Below are 18,137 nucleotides of genomic sequence, written 5' to 3'. Positions count from 1 at the left end.
GCCTTCAAGGCTTTGACTCTGGCATACAAGGCTCTCCATGCGGTGGGAGCAAGGTATCTTCAAAAGAGACTGGCTTTTTATCATCCTGCTCGTTCTCTGAGATCCGAATCCTTGCTCTTGGCGGCTGTTCCTCGTGTTAAGAGAGCGCGCCTGGGAGGCCGCTCCTTCAGCCTGCTGGCTCCACAGATGTGGAATTCGCTCCCGCTCCCTCTTAGGGGGGCTTCAAGTCTGCTTGAGTTCAGGAGAGGTCTTAAGACCTGGTTGTTCTCTCAATAGTCCTGTTAGCAGTCCCCTCGTCTGTCTTATGTGCTTTCTGTTGTTTTTAATGTGTTATGTTATTGTGAATTAGTTCTCCTTACCCAAAGCGCCGGGACACTCTTCTTGAGTAACCGTTGCGCTATACAAAAGTATAAATAACATAACATAACATAACTGTGGGAACAAACCATTATTTAAGGTTTATGCTCTGGATTACTGCTATTTCTCCTTTTTCTCTTTGATGTAAATTTGATTACTTTCTCAGTAATACATTATTTGCTTTATACATGTATTTCCTCTCTAACCTTTAGTACTGCATTGGCCTAATTGTGAGTAGAAATTAGAGTTCATTAATTTCTCTGACTGTTTTGGAGGAAACCACGTGAAAATAACTGTTTCTGCTTTTTATCTTTTTGTAGTCCTTTTTAAACAAACCTGTTGTATTATTTTAAAAAAAATTATGTAATTTTTTATTATTTTCTGTGTATTATCATGTCTGTAGGGTCTTTTTTCCCAAAAATGCATAGGCTATTATCCCGTCCTTATCTGTTTACAAGTTTGTTTATCATTTTGGTAGTCATCATCAGTCCCATTTCTATTTCTGTTCCGTACTTCTAATCCTACCCATTTTTTTATCTATATCCCAACACGATCATTACTTTATTAGTCTTTCATCTGTGTTTATTATTTTACTTTCTGGTAGTCCTTCGTTTTTTTTGGTAACCATTACATCATAAGTCCTTATTCCATTGTGAATATCATATCAGTCTTTTGTCCGTGTTCATCATTGCATTCTCTGTTAGTCCATCGTTTATTTTCCTGCGATTATTTTATTATTAGTCCATTGTTTATATCTATTACTTAGTTTTCGAATTAGTCCTTCGTCCATTTTGGTTGCGCCGCTAGCACTTTACTGCATATATAAATGGCAGTGCATATTGTGCTTGTGTCCTCACTGGTCTTACTGATACCTGTCTGATCCAGACGTCGACCATGACGGTTTGAATTCGAACTTCGAGGGCCTTACCCCGCCTTCTCATCGCGCTGTACAGGTGAGGTCCCCTGACTGCGCATATAACATTATGGCGTCTAACTGGCGTCTAACCAATGCCACATTATTGCATCACTGAGGTGTTTATTTCTAACATTTAAAATGGTTTAATTTGTTCCTGCTCGCTTTCTGATAATGTTAAGAGACATTAACGGTCTTCTTTATATTTACTATGAGATTAGACCTTTTTTATCGTGTGACCATACATATAACATTAGGAGATAGCTATAGCGTCTTTAAATACCATTAGAGCTTAGAAACCCCTTTTTTCATGCAAATACCGACACATCACCAGAGTTACCATTTAATAGTGGTTGCGTGCATTACGTGGATAAGTAATTACATGCCCAGAACATAGCTATTAAAAGTGCATACTTATAGAGTATATACATAAAAAACAATATACTCTTAATCATTCATATTCGGTCCTCTTTTAGATATCCTCGCACGGATGAACTGACACTCTATTCCGGTCCCCGATTGGTGCCCACTTTTTGTTATTCAGGTATCTATACCATCCATGCGAGTCCTTATTCTTCACTCCAATATGTTATCTTTAGTTACAATCAGTGTCCTTTTTTTGTTATAAATCGTAGGTTTTCATTATTAAATCCCCTCATTTTTCGTTGTGCATGTGGTGCCTCTCATCTCCAAGTGATACACATCAGGAATATTGTTAGAAGACCTTCCGTATCCGCGAGGTACATATTTCCTTATTTTTTGTATATTTGAGCATATTGTTTAATAAACAATCTGACAACTACATAGTCTTATGTAGTTTTCATTATAAATTATCTTTATTGTGTCAATAGGAACTGGGTCTTCATTAATATATATCATCGACATCTTTGTGTTTTCAAACACACTGTTTTCTTTAGGGTAAGTGCGGTTTATTAAATCTACAGTACTTTTTTGTCTTAATTGGGTTATGAGTCACATCTATAGTCACTCGGGTCCCTTTCGGCTCTCTTCTAATTTTCTTTTTATTCAGTATATAATACATCACATGACCGTTTGGCTTTCTGGTATATTTTCAGTTTCTCTTTGCTTCTTCTTTATATGTGCACTTAAATCACGAAACTAATTCAGTTAATAATATTGAAGGTTGGTTTAAGTTTGTCTTTATATGTATGAAACTTGTATGTTCATGGGGCTAGTACATATAGCCCGCTATTGCATTTATATCATTTCGCCCGTTTTCTATTGTATGTTTTTGGTTCTATTTTTCTAAATAGATATATTCGTTGCCGACGGTTGGCTGTTTTCAAAGTTATTGTCTATTTGTGTGTCCTTTTTGTAAGTATTACTTCTCCATCATTTTATTACTTTCATTATCTGTTTGATAAAATGGAGTCTGTTCTTGAGCACCATATAAAATTCATGTGTTTCCATCCATTTATGTCAAGTTTTCGTGAACCTTCTTTTAATCATTTAGGTCAATAGGTATTTATAGGTCTTATGTAACGTCCTGCTTTAGTAATGATGATTTTCTATAAAATTCTTGAAGTGAAGCAAATTAGATTTTCCCTTTCCTTCATGATGTGTCGATTAAATAATGCTTGTATATAGTATGTATATGTATAAACTAGTGTAGATATATTCTTATTAAATAAGTGGCTCTGTAAATATTACATGTATAGTTTTGTAAATATGTACCTGTATTTTTTAATTGTTCTTTGAGTGATATCAGATAAATGTACTGTTTATATCAATCTTTGTAATTTTCAAAATGCCCACTGTATATTCTTGGCCAATCATCTAATTTTAATTGTAGTATAATAAGACGGTCACCTGATGAAGGCTTACAAGCCGAAACGCGCGTAGTGCCCGTATCTACCGCTTTGCCTCCATCGTCGTTCATGGGTCTATTCACGTTTTTGTCTCTACTGTTTTCTATGTCTCATATAATGTATATGTCTTATTATGTGGTTTTAATGAAGATTCATGGTGTTGTTTTGTAAATAATGAATTAGATCTTGGAAACACAATAATATGAAATCTAGGCAATAATTGCAAAATAATTTTTTATTAATAAATAAAAATACAATAAATATCTTGGATCTAATTTGATGATTAGTCTTTTACATGTGGGTTATTAAATGGTTCTTTAGCTAATTGACATTTGTGTGCTATAACTTGTCTATAGACCTTTACCTAAGTTTGGTCGAGACCAGTCTGTCATCACACTAGTTGTATGTAGATTTTCAGGGGGGGTGGGGGTACCTCTGAGGTGCATTCTGGGTGCATTGTCTGATAAATTTTCCACTGACATCAGTGTGAGTTTATCAAGACTAGGTGTATGGTACCAAACACTTTGGGGTACAAGGAAGCCATCATGTAGCTGTGAAACACGTAATCATGTGTCCAGCCCATGTGCTCATCATAGTTTCCCTGTGGACTTGTGATATCCAAGGGTGAATTTAGATATCACATCGACTCATGCAGATATGCCCACACATTGGTGTAGTGCACCCTGCCTTTGGGTCTGGTAGGCCTGCTGAAGGGGTGACTTACCTATACCACATGCAGTGTCTTACTGGTATGGAAAACAGAGGTGTGTGGCATGGCACACAGAGATGTGTGCCATGTTGACTCTTCGTTTTTCTCTGCACCAAGACACGCAGGGTAAAATGGCAGTTTGCATGAGCTTGGTTAGGTGTTCCTTAGGGTGGCATAATTCATTCTAAATCCCTTGGGAACCCTCTTTAGTTCCAATTCCCTAGGTACCATGTGAAACACTTACTTGGGACTTGCACAGTTTCCTTAAGGGGTGCCAGTTGTGGAACAATTGTACAGTTAAAGGAAAGAACACTGGTACTGGGGACTTGGTTTCCTATACAAGCTTTATCTGCAAAGAATAAAAAAAAGGTTCCTTTTGAGAGCAATTCCATTGATTCTGCATTTTTCCATGTTCCTCCCATAATCAGCCGTGTTAAAAACTCCCAAAGAGTCCACAATTACCATGGCTCTAACTTAGATTTTTAATTTACATCTTTCGAAAATGATAGTACAAATAATTCTGTTCTTTAATGCTAGCCTGGATAGAATTGAGACATCCAGTGACTTGCTTGAAATTCTGTAGCTAGGTGTTTACTATGTACACTATCAACTTCATGGTAAATTGAAGATCTAAAATGAGTTCAAAATTGACTTAGTCATTGCTAACATTTTTGTACTGTTTTTCACCTCAGGGTTGACTGCTGCCCTCTGAAATGGACACGGTGGCCATATGCCCTTACATAATCTTTTTGTTTTGAAGAACTGTAGCAGAGGTACCATATTAAAATTTGACAAGGTTGAACATTTTGAAAATGTAGTATGAACCTTATATTCAAACTTGAGGAATCCAAGGGTACTGTTTTAATGACTATAGGTGAAGAGACAGTGCTGGTGTTTTCTTTAATTGTCTTGGAAACCAATAAGTGTGACAGTATTTCCACACATATGAAGATAGTGCCACAAATACTGCCACTACATTGCATGTGCTATATAAATAAACAATTAGACCATTGTTAGCTAAAATAATGTTTCTTCTCTTTTAGGATATTGTTACAATTGGAATGCTGTCTCTGCCTTGTGGTTGGCTATGCACAATGATTGGACTACCCACCATGTTTGGATATGTCATCTGTGGGGTATTATTGGGTCCATCTGGGTTAAACAGTATAAAGGTATGACCAGTGTACTTGGAGAAAATGTTCTCTGCTTTGAATTTGTTCAGTGGCTTTTTTGTACTTTTTCTAACTGCTTGTATCTATGTGCACACCTTCATAGCTGCGAGGAACAAGATTAAAATATTCCTATTGCATATAATAAATTACTTGATTAACTTTGTTCTCCTCAGTTTCCTAGAAGTCCTGGGGTAAGGTTATCTTGCTTTATTCACAGGCAGACAGAATATATTCAAAGTTCTGCTAATGCAGACCACTTTCCTACTTTATCGTATATTTAATTTCCCTAGTACGTCTTGAGGTTTAGGACAAGGAGTGTCGAAATTCTCAGCATCTGTGCCAGATAAATTCCCTTGAGTAACACGAAGTTCAATTCAAGCAGTAGAACAAGCGGTGAAAAACTGTTACACAGGGTGTGAACATTTCAATCCCCATTAAATCTTTTCTCACTGATATTCAAGGTATTAAAAATTGTGTGATTTGTAAGAAAACTCTACAACTCTTTAAATTGTCTAAAACAAGCTTGATCTTATAAGTATATTAGTTTGTTTAGAAGACACACCCAACTCAAAAAATACATAGGGATTTATTGAAAGGTTTTTTTTTCAGGAGCAGTTGTGATTTATTCTAGTAAATTCTGCAGTAAGTCAACCATACACAAATAATGTTTGTGCATGTAGTCTACCTAACAGTGTTTTTACCAGAGCGGACAATAAGAGTACATAAGCTTGACATTAAAATTAATTTTCAACCTTTGATTTCTGCTTGATTTACACTCGATTTAACGTTACACCTAAATGCAACAAATAGTTCAAATACAATATATTCAGTATAGATTCAGGTGTAACAGTGAAGACACTGTAAAGGTTATTTGGGGGGAATTACCAATATAAAAGATGTTTTTTCTTTTAAATCGAGACATCTCCATCTTATTGGATCTTAATTACAATACCGTTTACTTAGGGATTATGTAGGCAAGAATAGACGTTGAACAGTTTTAATATGTCTTCCTTTCATTTATCACTTGCTAAGTCTTGTAATACCTTTGGTTTGTACTATTTGCCAGATGCAGTTTTGACTGAGATGACAATGTATAGCTTTTAACAACCTAGTCCAATTACTTTCATACTCCCAAATATCTTTTAGAACAGTAACTTATCAGTCATCTTTAAGATAAAAAGCCTAGCCATCTTATGTTTAACTTCCTAAACATTTATCTTACTATTCACACTTTGTATCTGTTGTATTGAGTTTTTACATAGTATAAAGAATCTGTATGAATATTCTGATACAAATATTATGAGGCTCCGATCACTGACATCCCTTCGCTACTCGCCAAAAAAGTGCAAACACCTCATATGGGGTAGCAAGTACTATATATATGCAAACATCTTTCCCTCTTCTATCCCTCTGCTATCCCTCTCAGTCAGATAACTGACTAACAGATCCACCAGTCAAATTTCTTTCACTATACTAATTCACCACTAATCCATTATGGGTTCCGGAGTAGAATGCTTCTTGCCGAAAAAGCGCTTCAATGCCTCATCAGGGGTAGTAAGCGCTATATAAATGCAAATACAATACAATACCATAACATGTAAAATAATACTCTGTCTAAGACCTGGTACAATTTCTCAGTCCCCAGTATTTATTGTACTGTACAGCCATGCTACATGTTGTCATAAAGATCATCTCGAGCATGGAGCGGATGAGTGAAGGAAGGGTGTCATCCCAGGGTGGGATTTCAATACTGTACTCCCTGCCGCATTGTACTGCATCAAGCAGGCCATTTTTCCTCTATCGTTGTGTGGTGTACCAAGCGCCATACCAATTATCATGAGCAAACACTAACAACACAAGGCCAGTCAATGACTGTTCCCTACTGTCACAGAGGAAGGGTGCATTAATGCTCCTTACTTGCTTGGTCTCATCTTCCAGAGACAGCTTTTGACAACAAGAAGCATTTGTTGGACACATTATCCTTGCCAGACTGCAAGTCTAGTGCTAGAGTACAAAATGTTCTCTCCATTCTTAGTGCATTTGTTATTTGATTCATGGTCCACGTTCGGATCGCTCAAAACCTATGTGTTTGAACTGTACTTCACTAACACACACTCATTACTGTTTGTTGTTGAAATGTGAGTGTTTGAACTGCAGGCGACCATAATGCCCCTAGCAGCAGCACAGAATGTATGAATGCTAGGGAATGAGACTCCGGAAGCAGCTGTGCGCAGCCCGTGGTTTTTACATTGGCATTTTTTAGTTGATACCTTATTAAATGTAATTGTTTTGATTTAGCTTTAGTATGTTTCTTTTACTCAAAACCAACTTACTTTGATTTATGCAGTTCTGAAGTAAGTGCAAAGATAAAAAACAACATCATTTTGTTTTTAGAGCCTTGTTCCATGATGGTATCCACCACTGCCTTTCTTTTTTCTATGAGTCCTGCCGGTGTTAAACACTCTAGGTACTAATGTCAGTGGATCTACAGAGTAGTAAATTCGAAGATCCTCCCCCAAGCTTTACATACACTGGATCAATGATTAGCCAAGATGTTTCGGATTCCCTATGCATTAAAGTCTTGGGTGCTCCTTACCCAACAGCTGACATCTTTCCGAGCAGATGCCTAGAGACTGGCTTTTAAAGAAGCTCAAGATGCATGTGTTTGGGGGTCTAACAAGCTTGAAAAACAACAACCCCCTGACCAAAATTTATAAATTCAAGTGGGCCAAAATAACCCAATTTTTGTTAGAATAGGCATTCCAGGTGACGATGCTCTGCAGCGCTACTGGCCAGAGATTGGAGTTACAAGGAGAGTGGAAGAGTAAAAGTGGAGGGACATTTAGGGAAGAAGGTGAGAGGTAGGTGAGGAGAACTAAAACTGGGGTCCCCCTGATAGACTCCTCCCTGGAAACGGTGCCTAGAATTATGTCTGTGAGGATCCCAGAGGCCCCCCACCCCCCAATCATTTTATCAACGGTTAATTCTATTTGCAGAATGTGTATTTATTTATCCCTCTTTTTAATTTTGTGTATAGAGAGATATAAGAACCTTAAGAAGAATGCTTCATATGCTGAATCCTTAGTTACTTGATGAACATAAAACTTGCTCCCCGCCCCTTTATTTCCTTTTTCCAGTAATGTCAGAATGTTCACTGCAAAAACATAGTGACTGCTTGAATCTAACTAGCAATATATGCTCCTTGAAAAGAATCAGTATATTTCTTTTGCCATTTTCGGTTTGCTTTTCCATGTATTTGTTTCCGCAGCTGCGGTTCCCATTGCAGCGAGTTTTCGAAAACTAATTTGCTTTAATAAACTACAGAAAACCGAGTGAAGTAATTATAACTAGCGTTTTATTTTACCAGTCACAAGTTTTTACAACGCCTAAATACTTCTATATATATTTATTATTAATATGACATTTTTCTAACCTTGTAAATAACGTCTGTACTATTTTAATAAAGAAGATAATGTGCCAATCTTTAGAAGCTTAAACAAATTATTAAAGTTAAGGAATAAAAGACTCCCCTTTAATCATTTGGTAAATATTACTTGCAGAAAAATACCATAAATATATTTTTTTAGCAATCTTCCCCTACAGTAAACCCACTTGCTGGCCTGCAAACTTAACCCCAAAAATGACACTTTTTAGTAATTAACACATTTATCTGGAAATTTTGCCCATCCTATATGTAGATGTGAGGTGTATTCTGTTTGATGACAACTCTTGGTTATTTTGTTCAACTGTCACTTTTTAAAATAATGATAAAGCGAAATTTGCGTGTTATTTGTCAGATAATATTAAATTCATCTACATTTAGGGTTTTGTGAGGACTAAGTGATTGATAGATATGTCTTAATATGAAAAAAATGAATCCTAAGTGTGGAATATATGTCCCAATACTGAGTGACAAAATGTCTTTATGTCCTACTGTCCCTGTCAGAATGTAGAGAAGGTAAATTTATAGTTTAGCTTATATTTACGGATCATACCACCACATCTGCATACCTTGACATTAACATATATATATATATATAATATAATTATTATGAAAAGTAAATATATACCTTCCCCTGGTAAGTTCCTCGCGATCTAGAGATAGTCTGTATTTTGGTGCACTATTTTGGCAGAACAATCAATATTGAAAACTCGATTTTATTGTAGCTAAGGGGGTGTACCCTCCCACATCAATGTGTGGGTGTGTGTGTGTGTGTGTGTGTGCGTGTATATATATATATATATATATCTATATATATATATATATATATATATATATATATATATATATATATATATCCCAATTGAACAGGTTTTAGTTTATTTTAAAGAAAAGCTCCCAAACTGATGCTGTGTGAAAAACAATTTGAAGAAAATAGCAACAGTTACTGGATAGGGCAATTAACTGTAATCTGCTTTTTAGTCCATTGTACAGGTGGAGACTCTGGGAGAGTTTGGTGTATTCTTCACCCTTTTCCTTGTTGGTCTGGAGTTTTCCCCTGATCGGCTGAGAAAGGTAATTTCGAGTTGCTTGTTCTGCTTTTAAAAATGAATGATGACCCCTATTAGTTATTGGTTTTGTGATTTCAGGTGTGTGAACCCAAACTTATAGCAAAATATGCATTAGCGAGCAAACTAAACAGTGTGGCTACTGTACGCACTAGGGTGAATGTGGTAATTTAATCAATGATAGAACTATTAGTATGATCAAGTGCTTGAGTTGAATATGTGCTACTTTTATAATATCTCTCACACACACCTGCGGGGCTTCTGCCACGAGTGTGGAGGCCATTTGTGAATCGGTCCCTCAGTGAGGTTCTAGTAGGAGAAACATCAAAGTAAATATTCTGATTCCTCCTTCACCAGCGAGGTCAGTGGTAATATTTAAGACATTCCACCATCTGTCCTTCGAAAGACCTCTTCTCCTTTGGGTACCTGGTCTGTTTGAAGCAGCGATGCAAGTCCGCTTAAACCAGTAATGCAAATATTTATGATGCCTGCATCAGACAAATCTTTTCCTACTAGACTTTTAAAGAAGTATAGGGTTCCTGATCAAGTCCCTCTTTTTCTGCCAGTGGCCCCTCCACCGGACTCTGTAAGGGTGTCGGTAGCCAAGAAACACCAGACCACAAAACCGTCCCCTACCATTGCTCGAGATGAACAGAGCAATCTACTGGCTTCAGGAAGTAAAATGATGTGCTGTACTTCAGAAATGGGAATGAAAAGTCCTAGCTCTGTGGCCTTATTGGGCAGGCACAACAGACCACTTTAGGATTCATTTGAATAGTTTTGTGAAAATTTCCCCCCAAAAAAAGACAGACCAGACTCCCTAGAAGTTCTAAATGGTTGTAGGCTAGCCTTTAATCAGTTCCTTAGTTCTGTGGCTGATTCTTCTGAACTAGCTGCTTGTGGCTACTACCATGGTTTGACTCTGATAAGAAGTGTGTTGCTTAAAACCTGATGCAAAACAATGTATTTTTATTCTTCCCTTCTCAGATATTACACAGTTTGCATCTCATGCAGATGATGAGATAAACCACATGAAGTCAGAGATGGGGTCACTGGTGGCACTTGACCTGGAGAAAATGAAGGAATACAAAAAATGCCTGTACAATTCCTTTGACAGTTATTTTCCTCAGAAGGATGAAACCACTCATTGACCCCAAGCAGCAAAGACAGACTTACCTCAACAGAAACCTTCCAAAGGCAGAGGTGACTGTCGGCGATCATCGGCTGATGGGAAGCCACCAGTAAAATAGTTACTTCTCCAGTGTTAATCTTTCATAGATTAACATACTTTAATCTTCATCATCGTCATGGTGGGAGTCTCATGGTAACTCTAATAATAGCAGTGCTAAGACTTACGTTTTAGAAATCACATTGAAAACAATAGATATTGGTAGTCAATTCACATTGTTTTAATGCAATCAAAGTTCACCAATCAGAGTAGAGACCCTGAAGCACTCACCCCCTGCAGCACCACCACACCCTAGATTTCTTACCGCACTTCGTGTGTAAGGGAGTCTTCCTGACTGCTGTTTCCATGTTTTGTCAACTTTTGACCTTTCCTATACTCTCAAAAGTGAATCTTTGACCTTTAGGCAACTCAGAGGTACAGCCTTTTTGTTTTTTTCCTGGTTACCAGCATGTCGGAAGGATCTAAGAAGAGGTGGTTCTGGCCATGCAAATCTTGTGGGAAACTAAGATTGTTTTCTGAAGATCCTCCCAAGGAATGCCTTTACTGCTTACACCCTAAGCATAAGCCTAAGAAGTGTAAGCATTGCAGGTCTTTTTCGGGGCACAGACCTTGAAAGATCGCAAGGCCAGGCTTCGTCTTTGGCTTCAGTGGAAAAAGACCCATTCTGACTCCAATTCTGATGATGATGAGGTAAGGAGTCATTCCTCCTCTGGGAAGAAGCGTAAAAGTGAGGGCTCAACCTCCCATGAAAAGGACTCCAAGAGAGGGAACTCTCACAGCAAGGATTCTGGGGCTGATAGATCTGTGAGTAGAGCGCCTGCGTAACATTAGTTCTCTCACAAAAAAGCTCATTCTTCCTCCTCATCGTTACCTGCGACTCCTTTCAAGAAGCATCCAGGGAAGAAAATCCATCCGTCAATGGATCCGTCGTCGAAAATCATCCTGTCGTCAGCTGACACGACAAAATCATTGACACAAGAGCCTACTTCCATTCCGGTGACTATAACGGCGCCAGTGACTCCAGTGACTAGAAGACAACTACTTCTTCCTCGTCCACAAAGGTATCATTGACTTCGCCAGAGTTGATGGCGCCACTGTCTACATCAGCTATCTCCTCAAAGTCGATGAGACCCTCCAGTCTCCTGTCGATGAAGGTGTTAAAAGCAAAACGACAATCATAAATATTACCTGCGCCATCTTTTCTGGTTGAAGTTCTTACGTGCACATAAGCTGTAATCATTCTGACCGACCGCAGCCATTTTGTATTCTGTTGGTCACCTTTGTTTCACCCTGCCCTTGCTAGCATCCCTCTGACCAACCTGGTATGTGAGCTGGGGGCTATAAACTCTATTGCCACGACGTACATCAACATCGCTTGCTACCACAAACTTGTTTTTCCTCTCATCTCTGTTTACAGGCAAACCCATGGACACTCTTACACAAACAGGTTCCAAATACCAAACATGGTTTATTGCACTGCACACAGCAAGACTTGTTTTTGCCAACAATGAGACCTGTTTTTATCAACAGAACAGACTCTTAGATCTGGCCGGTCTCACATGTTTTAGACCCTGAAGCAAAGTCCAGCTGCAAGATAAAATTGTCTCTTTGGTCTGGGTGGGATGATGAAACAATGTTGGGCTTGTGTGACAACCTGCCCGGGGCGGGGACTCAAGCTTGTGTAACCATGTTGATGAAACAATGTTGGGCTTGTGTGACAACCTGCCCGGGGTGGGGAATCCAAGCTTGTGTAACCATGTTGATGAAAACAAATGCATTGTGTCAAACCTGTATAAAAGGAAGAGCCAAGGGTGTTGCCGGCAGAACACCTCCCTGAGACATCTTGGTGTCTGCAGTTGACGTGGTCTCCTCTTGAGAGTAATGATCCTTTTTCTTGTCTTCCAGTTTCCAGCGTTTGCCTCATTATTTTGGTAACAAACCCAAGGTGAATTAGAGGTGGGACCCTGCCACCGGGCAGCATTGGGGGTCTTAGAAGACTCGCTGCTTTTCACAAATTGGCGACCCAATGTTAGGGCCCACCAGCGACACGTGGGTCCGGTAGAGAGGTCTTAACGATGGAGTGAACGACTGAATGATTGGAGTGTACCTGCCTGAAAGAGACCCTCATCTGGCTGCCGATCGACTGAACTTCACCAGTTCCGAATGGCCACCCCTCGATCCCGCTAAAATAGAAACGTTCGAATTAGCTCTCCACAAAAAGAAAGCTAGACCAGCCATGTTTGATAATTTTCGTTTATGGTGAAAAGCGGCAGCTCAACGTAAGAAAAGAGACAAGCTAGACAAGGTAAAGAAACGCAAAAATCAGCTTACCAAGCCTGTAAAAAGTTAGAAGAAGAACTAAAAGAAAAGGAAATCGATAAAAAGGAACAGGAATCAAAGATATAAGGTCAATGCCCTGTTAGAACGCCCTCAACTCTTTACCCAGAGTTACCAGCAAAACAGAGGGTAGATGATGATTTATTGCTAGGTCCCCCAATGATCTACATGCCACTCCCTTATGCCCCTACTCATCTTGTATTACAACACCAGGACCCCCAAAGTATAGCTGGAGATGGCATGATCGCCTCAGTCTCCACCGCCTCTGCTCCCACTGAGTCACCCACACCAAATGCCTCATCAAAGGATGCAGTAGTAGAGGTAGGAACAAAAGATATAGGAGCGCTCAGGGTAAAAATGAGCGAGCAGGCATTGATAAAATAGTTAAAACCCTCATAGATAGGAAAGAAACAGAAGAATATGTAACTGACATATGCGACTCCTATGTTGCAACCCACAAACGATACTTTATTGTACGTCTCTGTTACCACACCCTTACTGCATATGAAGAGAAGGACCAAGATGTAAGGCCCGAGAGACTAGTGGCTCTCTATAGGAAGGTAGACATCGGAGATGAAGGCGACAACGATGTTGCAGAACTATTTTCATCCACACTAGAAGTATTGCGTCACCTCATAGAACAAGGACAGATAGATAGGGACAGGACAACTAAGATAGCAGGACCCCCGGTGGAAAAACCATATAGCATGATGCCAATAAAAGAAGCTGCCCCTTACTGGGTACCTCCTAGAGGACAAGGGACTCATGACGATATGAATCATCAAGACGCTAGAGGAAGGCTGGTCTACAATTGGGTGTACCAGTCATGGGACAGACAGGACATTTTGACGTTCCGTAAATCTTTACCGGATTTATGAAAGAACCCCACCGACTTTTACACCGAGCTAGGTACCGCTCTAGGATCGACAATAAGGACACTTTCCGACATAGACTTGCTCTTCGGGTTATGTTTGCTAGCAGATGTGTGGGAACATATTAGGAAAGTAGACCATACCGAACTGCTGGGTCATACCTGGTAACAACTCAACATACTAGATAAACAGCAGAACCCTGGTCAGAAACCCGTTAAAGCAATATTGGACCTCCCTGACAAAATAGTGCAGAAAGTGGAAACGCTGATTCCAGAGAAAAAGATAGACTTGTACATAGTAACCGCGTGCCGCCAGAAACCACAAGAGGATGTCTCAGAATTTTTCTCCAGATTTGAAACTGTGTTCTCCGATTACAGTGGACAAGACATGTCCAACGCAACCGGACACCACTTATTTGTGCGGAACTACGTCAAAGGACTACTGCCAGATGTATCCCAGAAACTACAAGCCAGCGAAAGTAGTTGGGCAGCATCTAAACCGGCGACCATTCTCCAAATGGCCCAGTACTACGAGCATCAGAGAAACGAAAATGACAGGGCTACAGAAAGGAAAAAGAAGGACTTGAAGGAAAGGGTAATGATAGCACAACTCCAGGGGAGCGAATACAGGAAGGGAGCAATATAGGGGAGAAAACCAGCAGGATACCCCTAGAGTATAGCCACCTAGGAACAATCCATCAACGTCATACGTAGGACGCCAAGACCTAGGATAGGATCAATGTGCATTTTGCAAAGAATATGGTCACTGGAAATCCCAATGCCCGGCTTTGTTAGGAGCTGGTAGGGGAAGAGGGGCGAGGGAAATAGCAAGTGGACAGAGAGGAAGAGGACGTGGGAGAGGGTATGCGAGTGAAGCAAGCGAGGAAAGGCCAGGAAGAGTGAACACATTTGACCATCCCAGACAGAATCAGTACCAACAGACAGATTAAGACAAAACGTACCACTTTGCATAGGACAGCCAAGGGCAAGGGAGGGATCCAGTCGAGCTCTATGTTGATCAGCAAGGCACTTATGTTACCGCTGAGGTCCTGGGCACAAAGTTGCCATTTTTGGTAGACACAGGAGCAACACGTAGTGCGCTATCCAAACGACTGATTCCAAGGGCACCCTTGTCAGGCTCACATGTGACCTCAATAGGATTTGACGGTACGCCCTCCACCAACCCTTTGTCCCGACCGATCCCTTTCAATCTTGACAGCAATGGCGTCGAAACGACATTCCTCCTCTCATCTAACACCCCAGACGCCATTATGGGTCTTGACCTTTTGAAACACTTCCATGCGACTATCAGTTGCTTTTCACAAAGGGACCGTCTGTGCTGCCATTGATCTATTGCCAATGACTAGGTAGAGATCTGACTTCAGTTTCTTTTGAGCAATGCCTGACCCTAAAATGGCGACGGCCATCTTGTACTCAATCTACCCCCTCACACTGTCTTCGGTCCTTCTACCCTCCAAAATGGTAGCTCCTGTTAATGTCCACAGAAAGAGGACTGTTCTTTAAAAACAAACAAGGGCCTTAGCTGGACCCCAGCCAGGCTTGTTTTTAGGCAGTAGCAACAGAAAGAGGACTGCACCAGCACTACAAGCTAGGGCCTATTCGCTCAGGTGGGTGCCATCTTGAAGTGGCAGCGACCGGCTGCAACATTCCACAAAAGACCGGTTGTCTCTTGGGAACTCTCACCTACAACCCAGCCAATTTGTTATCTCCTACAAAGTTCACCATCCTAATTACCATGGTCATAATGACTTCGGCTGCTTACTGATCCAGGTCTCCCAGAGTGTGCCCAACTCTAGCCAACATGGTCGGTCCTGGTCTGACTGCCTCTGGGGCTAATTCATACTCCCTGGTTTACCCCCCTAAACTCTCCAAAACCGCTACAAAAGCCTTCAAACACCTCACCCTGAAAAATCACCCAGAGTCACTGATCTCTAACCTGCGTTTCTGTGTGGACAACGGCACAGTCATCAACGACTTTGTTTTCTACTCCAGAAGAATCCCCTCTTGGCGCAATACCTTTTCGCTCCTCCTCAATGTACGCTCATCCAGGAACATTCCCTACGGTACTAAGCTCACAATAGCGCCCTCAGCAACCCTGCAAGCTTACCTCACCATCACCCTCTACAAAAGCGGCATTGTATTGATCCAAGCCTCAACCAAAAACCTTAACAAATTTGCAGATCTTTTTACCATCTTCCGAAACCATGTGCATGACACTGGGAAGGCGACCAACACCCGTCCTGACGATCCTCCAACCCACCTGCTCAGCATGACCAACCTTCCACAAGCCACCTCTCTAAGAGTCTCCAACACAGTTCCTCCTAACCCCCCCAGCTCATCTACCTGCCTTGCTAACACTACCACCCTGAGACCTTGGGTCTCCCCCCTCTATCTCCCTCCACTGTTTCCAACACAGCACACCCAAACTAGCCCCCCCCCAGCGCATTCGACTCGAGACCCTTGATCTCCTCCCTTCATGCTCCCCACTCGGACTCTAAGACCGGTACGCCTCCAACGACTTTTGTTGATGCAGGTCAAGCTAGCCCCGCTAACACACAATCCACCCCTTCTATGACCCCTAGCACAGTCCATGCTTACCCTCTCAGCGGAGCTTGCCACAGCCGATGGCGGACGCGTGATAAAGACACTCCGCACTAACGCCCTAAAGATCCTTAAAATATCCTGCTAGTGAGGGCCAAATCGGATCTCAGAGGTAGCCACATAGTACCTGGAGCCTCCGCTATCAAAATTCAGAAGAGCGGAGACGCTGCGAGCTGCGGTAACCCGCGCGGCGAGGAAGAGAGAGCCTGCGACCTGGGCCGCCAGTCCCCGGCCTAGAGTTGACGCGGCAGCCGCTGTGCGTGCTAGGGCGTGCCGCCAGCCACAGCGACGCCGGCCCAGAGGGGGGCGGAGAGCCACGAAAAAGACCGAAAAGACACCGCAGCCCTCCCTGCGGAGCGGCGGAAGGCCACATCATGATCTGCAAGACCGCTCTCCGGCTGGCGGGGCCCATACCTGGCCCACCCGGGGAACGCTACTTGGGGGCCCGAAGTGCTGACCGCGCAGAGGCCCTGCGGCTACCGCTACCTCGGTAAGGCCTGAAGAGCCCCCGACCAAAACGCCAGACACAAGGAGAGTGATTACCAGCCCCACTGGGGTTTGAACACTGGTGGCAATTAGGCAAACCCTCCTGGTGTGGTTTCCACGGCCTCAACGACCGCGCCGCGGTGACCCTCATAGGTGACACTCGTCCATGAGCGGAGTAAGAGACCACAGTCGGGAATAGCGGGCGCGGATACTGGCCGAGTGGCGAGCCGGAGTTGGAGGCTAGAAGAGCTGTGACGGTAACGTGGACAGCACAAGGAGATTGATAGACCTGTGCCCTTCCCTCCGGAGAAGGAGTAGGCGTGAGAGTCCGGGACAGCGGTGGATGCGAGCTGGGAGAGCGGTAGACACAATCTCGTTGTGATTCATCATCAAGACATAGCGAGAGTGCGTGGCGGAGCCCACCCGGAGTCCAGTGGGCAAAATGGGCAAGGGCGACAAGACCCAAACCAAGTTGCCATTCGAACAGCGTCGCACCAGAGCCCCGGAGGTGCAGACAATGGAGTCGGACCCACCCGCGAAAGGAGCTGAAGCCACGTTTTACGCAGACATCAAAACACTACTAGTGTCGATGGAAAAAGGCCTCCAAGAGAGCATAGCGTTGTTAGGCTCCAAAATAGACGCCTTATCATACCGCATGGACCGCAGGACTGAGAGTCGACAAGCATGCAGAGAGAATTGACATGGCGGAGAGGCGCATAACCAAGGTCGAAGAGGCGCAAACGGACAGGACAAATTCCAAAAGCAACACGACAAAATTCTGCAAGTCACACAAGAAAAGTCAGAAGATTTGGAGGCCCGCTCTCGAAGATCGAACATACGGATCATGGGAGTACCGGAGACCACACAAGCAGGCAAAATGGAGCTCTTCGTCGAGAAACTGCTGACGACGCTGCTGGGAGTGGAGGCGTTCTCGCCGATGTTCATAGTGGAACGAGCACACCGAACACTGGGCCCGCGCCCGAAGCCGGGAGCACCCCCCGAGGCCGATCATAGCAAAACTCCTCAATTACAGAGATAGAGACGCGGCCCTGCGCACGGCCCGTGAGAAGGGAACTCTGCAATACGAGGGCTCCAACATCTCTCTATACCCAGACTTTACCGAGAAGGTGCAAGAAGAACGCA

General features: G+C 42.1%; 1 protein-coding gene across 1 annotated transcript in view; it reads left to right on the top strand.

Annotated features, from left to right (window-relative positions):
• SLC9D1 (solute carrier family 9 member D1) overlaps positions 1-18,137 on the top strand; it is a 498,092-nt gene that overhangs the window by 169,600 nt on the left and 310,355 nt on the right. The window contains exons 5-6 of the mRNA XM_086934696.1: positions 4,852-4,980; positions 9,404-9,496. Of these exons, the coding sequence (XP_086790822.1) occupies positions 4,852-4,980; positions 9,404-9,496 (222 nt within the window). The remainder of the gene's footprint in view (positions 1-4,851; positions 4,981-9,403; positions 9,497-18,137) is intronic.

The sequence above is a fragment of the Lissotriton vulgaris genome, chromosome 8 (assembly GCF_964263255.1).
Source record: "Lissotriton vulgaris chromosome 8, aLisVul1.2, whole genome shotgun sequence".
In the NCBI taxonomy this organism is placed as follows: Eukaryota; Metazoa; Chordata; class Amphibia; order Caudata; family Salamandridae; genus Lissotriton; species Lissotriton vulgaris.
This window is presented reverse-complemented; position numbering and strand designations above follow the sequence as displayed.